The 6,262-nt window shown below is 36.4% G+C and overlaps 1 protein-coding gene across 1 annotated transcript; it reads right to left on the bottom strand.

The window, feature by feature from the left end:
- Positions 1 to 62: 62 nt before the first annotated feature.
- On the bottom strand, positions 63 to 2,965 carry LOC119664666 (the record flags this gene model as incomplete). The annotated part of the gene is made up of 3 exons (XM_038074120.1): positions 2,896 to 2,965; positions 1,539 to 2,801; positions 63 to 1,463 (listed from the first exon to the last, which is right to left on the bottom strand). Coding segments are annotated over exons 1-3 (2,734 nt in total), but the record flags the coding sequence as incomplete, so codon positions are not given.
- Positions 2,966 to 6,262: the final 3,297 nt, after the last annotated feature.

Raw genomic sequence — 6,262 nt, 5'->3', positions numbered from 1 at the left:
CGACTTCCGCTTTATAGGTGCCACACGGGATTTTGCAGTGAATAGCCTGACCGTCACCTTACCTGATGTGTTTTGTGATCGGAGAAATATACAGCAACCATATGCGCGTATTGAAGCGTCACAGAAACCGTGTACATCAACCTGTTGATAGTTTATGGATAGGCAGTACCTCGGCACCTTAACCGATGAAAGCGTTGTAAGATCTTGAATAAATGTTTTCCAAGCTGAGTGAAGATTTTGAGGGACTGACTCGTCCCAATCCACACGCAAAAGCCACAATTCTTGCATCATAATTTTGGCTACGAGTATGATCGGTGCTAGTAATCCAAGCGGGTCGAATAATGAAGACGCAAGGGATAAGATGGTGCGTTTTGTTACAATATGACCTGGTTGTGCATTAAACGAAAATAGGAAAACATCTTGCATTTGGTGCCACTTGATGCCTAGAGCGCTGGTGACTGTATCTGTATCAAGATTCAAACTCTTTGTTGTAGTATCGCTGATGAAGTCATGATGGTTTGAATGCCATTTGTCAAGATCGAAGCAACCCTTCTGTAGAATGGCCGTTAACTGATGTCTGATATTGGTGAGTTGATCAATGGAATCTGCTCCACCTAAGAAGTCGTCGACAAAAAACGATGATTTAATGAGTGCAGCGCCTATTGGGTATTGTGTTTCAAATTTGTCCGCCAAATACTGCAAACTCCTGGTTGCTAGGAAAGGTGCTGATGCAGTACCATAAGTGACTGTATTCAACTCGTAAGTACTAACAGGATCGGACTCCGTATCTCGCCAAAAAATATATTGGAATTTTCGATCTGGTTCATCTATCAGTATCTGTCGGTACATCTTAACAATGTCAGCCGTCAAGGCATATCGGTGCAAACGAAATTGAAGTAGCAACAAATATAACTCCGACTGAATTGTCGGGCCGACCAGTAGAATATCATTTAATGAACGTTGCGAAGTTGTTGGACATGACGCATCAAAAACCACCCTCAGCTTGGTCGAAGTGCTCGACGGTTTTAAAACACAATGATGAGGGATATAATAATGAGGTTCGTTGGGTTTCGGAGTCTCAACACGCGTCATGTGTCCGAGCTCTCGATATTGTTTCATGAATTCTTGATAGTCTTGCTTCAGTGCACGATTAGATGACAATCGCCGTTCTACAGAATAAAAACGGCGCAAGGCGATATTGTGTGTCAAACCAAGACAATCTGGTGAATCTTTGAATGGTAACCGAACGACAATTCTTCCCATCGCATTTTGGTGAACCGTTTCACGATATAATGACTCACACGCAACATGTGCTGGTGACCATGATTTTGAAGCCGATTGCACTTCCTCTATCTTCCACATCATTTCTAATTGATCGGAGACTGTATCTTCAACTGATAATAGGCATTTTGCTGCTGGTGATGCAAATGGCTGACCCTTGTACTTGCCAGATACAATCCATCCTAATAGTGTTTTTTGAAGTACTGGAAGATTTTCACCTAGTTTGATTTGACCGACAGACAAAATATCAAAGAAACTTTCAGCTCCAAGCAAAAGATCAACGCGCTTGGATTTAAAGAATTGCTCATCGGCGAGAGGTGTATTTGGTGGAACCTTCCACGACGATATATCGATTTCAGAACTTGGTTGATATGCGATGTGATTCGTAATACCAAAGTTTAAAGCAAGTTCAAAATTTGAATGACGAGATTTGATTGATGTGAGCGTCTGATACTTAATGTTGGTCAACGAACTACCAATACTGGAAACATGCAACCGATGTTTATGTTTTGCTAAACTAAGCTTCTTTGAAAACTCCTCCGTTATGAAGTTGACCTGAGAGCATGAATCAAGTAAGGCTCTACCCACTTGATAACTTCCCGATGAATCCTTCACTAAAACCAATGCCGTGGCAAGAATTATTTGCTCGGCCGATGACATATTAAGATGGGAATGGCTGGCAACGTTGTCGTTGGGCATAGCAGCGTGTTCTGTGCGTCGTGATGATCCCGCGCTCTTAATATTCGTTGGCAATTGCGAATGATGCAAGAGAGTGTGATGTGGCTTTGCGCAAACCTTACATTTAAACGTTGATGTACAATTAACCACATGATGGCGTGGCGATAAGCAGTTTATGCAGAGTTTTAGGCTCTTCACCTTTTCAAACCTTTGAACCACCTCCAGTGCCTTAAAACGATGACAATTCTGTATTAGGTGTTCATTGCTAGAACAAAATGAGCAAGAATTGCTAGATGTAGATGCAACAAATGCGTATTGTTTTGAGCGTCTGTTAGTCTTGGAGTTAAGACTATTAGGTTTACGTTGTGATGATGACTGATTGCCGTTTCCACTGTCAAGTGATTCGAGAAACTGGCAATGTCTATCCAACAATTTTGAGCAATCTTCCCAACTGGGTAATGTGTCAAAGTTACGCGATTCATTCCATTTCCTACGTGTAATTGCGTCCGTTTTTTGCATGATTAACGAGATAAGTAGAGCCTCACATATTTGTTTCTCTGTACCTAGCGAACAGAGTGAACCATACAAAGCGGATGCATTGTTTACCAGACTACGGAGTTGTTGGCTTGACTGACCCGATACTGCTGGTAGATCAAATAGTGTCGCGATATTTTCGGCGAAGATTAGGCTATTATTGTCATAGCGCGATTTAAGCCTATCCAGAGCCTTTGGATAGTTTTCATTCGAAATAGGAAATGCCTGTACTGTCTCTAGAGCTTGACCAGTAAGGCAGTTCAGCAAGTGATTAAATTTTTCAATATTTGTGAGGTATATTTCGCGATCTATGTATGATTTGGAGAAACGAATTAATAAAATTGTTATAATCCGAGTACTTACCACTGAATGTAGGTAATTTTAACAGTGGTAATTTTTTACTTGAGGTGGGCATCATTGCTGTTACGTCTAGCACTGATGCATTGTGGGCCTCTTCCTGCAGTTGAGACATGATTAATATTTTGGTGGAAACGTATAGGTCTTCTAATTCATCTCTAGCTGAGTCAGTTGCATCTAATTTCTCGATCAACGTCTGAAAAGCTAAGATTTGTTTAAAATATGATTCTAAAATACCTAGTCGACATTTCAGTTCTGGTTGTGAGAGCGAATTACTCTTTCCTTTGACGAACGTCTTGATCCTTGAAATGCTCGCTTTCGTCGAGGCTCGCTGTTGTTTTAGTTCTGACAGTTCTGCCGTAGTGGTTGGCTCTGCCGTTGCCATTGAAACAATTGTAGATACTTGAGAACAGCAAGGGATTTGACGAAGTCGAAAAGTCACAATAGCAGCAGCGAACTTTCCGAAATTGAACTGCTCTTACGGTGGTTGTTGTCAGACGCGACGTTGACGAATCCGCCCACTTACTGATTGGAAGCAAATATTAACCAGTAATCAACAAGTAAGTTAACTTGTTGTTGTTGTTGTAATTGTTCAGCGTGACCTTGATGCGGACACGAGGTTCTATTTGGCGCTTAGCAGAACCTAAGCCGAGAACCATAGAATGCACAATAGTACACACGTACGATAGTATATAGTATATATGTACAGATGTACGATATTATTAAAGTTAGCACACTTTAGATATATAACCGTTTAGGAGCAATACTCACACGAGCACATTATGGTTACAAATTAACCAAATACAATAAAAGCGAAAGTATGTACAATCAACAAGTAAAGATAGCTTGTTGTTGTTATTTTAACTGTCGAGCACGACCTTGATGCGGACACGAGGTTCTGATTTGAGGTTAGCGGACCTAAACCGAGAACCACCAATTGCACAAGAGTATATACGTACGATAGTACATATGTAATATATATATAGATGTACGATATATTATAATGGTTAGCACACGTTAGCTATATAGCTGGTTAGAAAAAGTATTCACACGCGCACATTAATGGTTACAAATTAACCAAAAACAATAAAAGCGAAAGTATATACAATCAACAAGTAAAGGTATCTTGTTGTTGTTATTTTAAATGTCGAGCACGACCTTGATGCGGACACGAGGTTCTGATTTGAGGTTAGAGGACCTAAACCGAGAACCACCAATTGCACAAGAGTATATACGTACGATAGTACATAGGTAGTATATATATAGATGTATGATATATTATGATAGTTAGCACGCGTTAGCTATATAACTGGTTAGAAGAAATATTCACACGCGCACTTTAATGGTTACCAACATACCATAAATCGAATAAATAAGCCGTAATTATACCAATCAAGAGCAAGTAAAAGGTATTCTTGATTGTTGTTGTTATTTTAACTGTCGAGCACGACCTTGATGCGGACACGAGATTCTGATTTGAGGTTAGCGGACCTAAACCGAGAACCACCAATTGCACAAGAGTATATACGTACGATAGTACATATGTAATATATGTATAGATGTACGATATATTATAATGGTTAGCACACGTTAGCTATATAGCTGGTTAGAAAAAGTATTCACACGCGCACATTATGGTTACAAATTAACCAAAAACAATAAAAGCGAAAGTATATACAATCAACAAGTAAAGGTATCTTGTTGTTGTTATTTTAAATGTCGAGCACGACCTTGATGCGGACACGAGGTTCTGATTTGAGGTTAGCGGACCTAAACCGAGAACCACCAATTGCACAAGAGTATATACGTACGATAGTACATAGGTAATATATATATAGATGTACGATATATTATAATGGTTAGCACGCGTTAGCTATATAACTGGTTAGAAGAAATATTCACACGCGCACTTTAATGGTTACAAATTAACCAAAAACAATAACAGCGAAAGTATGTACAATCAACAAGTAAAGGTATCTTGTTGTTGTAATGTCGAGCGCGATCTTGATGCGGACACGAGGTTCTGGTTTGAGGTTAGCGGACCTAAACCGAGAACCACCAATTGCACAATAGTATATACGTTCGACAGTCCACAGAATAGCCGTGTGGAAGAAATGCACACACGCGTACACTAATGATTACAAACTTAATAAGAAAAAATGATTACCACACGTGGGTAATATTTAGATTTTTTAACAAATTGGAGATTAATAACCACTATTAAAATTGCAAAAAGTCCTGTCACGGTCGCCAATGTAAATTATAAGCGTTTTTATAATTGGGTTTTATGATCTTTATTTCAATTTCTTTAACACAATGTAAATTATAAACGTTTTTATAATTGGGTTTTGATTTCATTTAATTTATACAATTGAATTTATACAATTTCGGTTATTGATTGTTTAATCACTTTTTTATGTGTACCCGTGTGTTGACACGTTCGCGATCGAAAAACAAGAGAGAGCATCAAACCAACGGAGTTTACTTGCAGCCCAAAAAATATAACAAAAAAATTGCTCATCTCGAGCGCAAAAACAAAAGGCAATAAAAACAAGACTTAGAACCGTTGGTTTGATTACATCTTATACAGGGTTAGTTAGATAAATTAATTAACCATATATATTAACCATATAAAATATTATATATGAATTATATAATATATTAATTATAATAATTTAATTATACAATATATGATTTAAAATAAATTAAAATATAATAAAATATAATATATAAATCATATAACACATCAATTATAATAATTCTACAGAATCCTACAATATTAACAATTTGACTTTAACCGCTCTAACACAATCTATTTTGCTCAACTGCAAAATTGACTATAAATTAAAATGCATTGCAATAAATTAGTAAGGAGAGTTAAGTTTAAATGGACAATTACACAGTAAGACCTGGAGAAATTTAGCCTATCATCCGTACAAAGTTTAAAGCGCATTACAATTATACGACTGATATTAAAGTATATCTTTATTAATTATCTGTAGCTAAAAAGAAGTTTTTAACGAGAAGAATATATATAAATAATAATTAAAAATTGTAATTTAAGTAATTTAATTTTTTATTAGTAAATTTAAGTAAATTTATATTGTATTATATAAAAAATAATATAAAAGGAAAGTTTATTATTAACTTTAATGATAACCTTTGATAATTATTAAAAAAACAATTACAATTGAAATAAACTACTGATAATGAAACTTTTTACTGTTGATAATAACTATTTCGCACATGTATGTATGTATGTATGTATTAATAATAAAAATATACGATATCACCAGCTTGTTTCAATAAAATCAAGTGAAAAAGTATTGAGAGTAAAATAATAAACTTAATGAAACCATAAAATATTTATATAAAAATTGTAAAAAAAGTTAACTTAATACTACACGTAGGG

Source organism: Teleopsis dalmanni, unplaced genomic scaffold (assembly GCF_002237135.1).
Source record: "Teleopsis dalmanni isolate 2A unplaced genomic scaffold, ASM223713v2 unscaffolded_contig_2426, whole genome shotgun sequence".
Lineage (NCBI taxonomy): Eukaryota > Metazoa > Arthropoda > Insecta > Diptera > Diopsidae > Teleopsis > Teleopsis dalmanni.
Note: the sequence above shows the minus strand (reverse complement) of the source record. Positions and strands in the feature narration are given on the sequence as shown.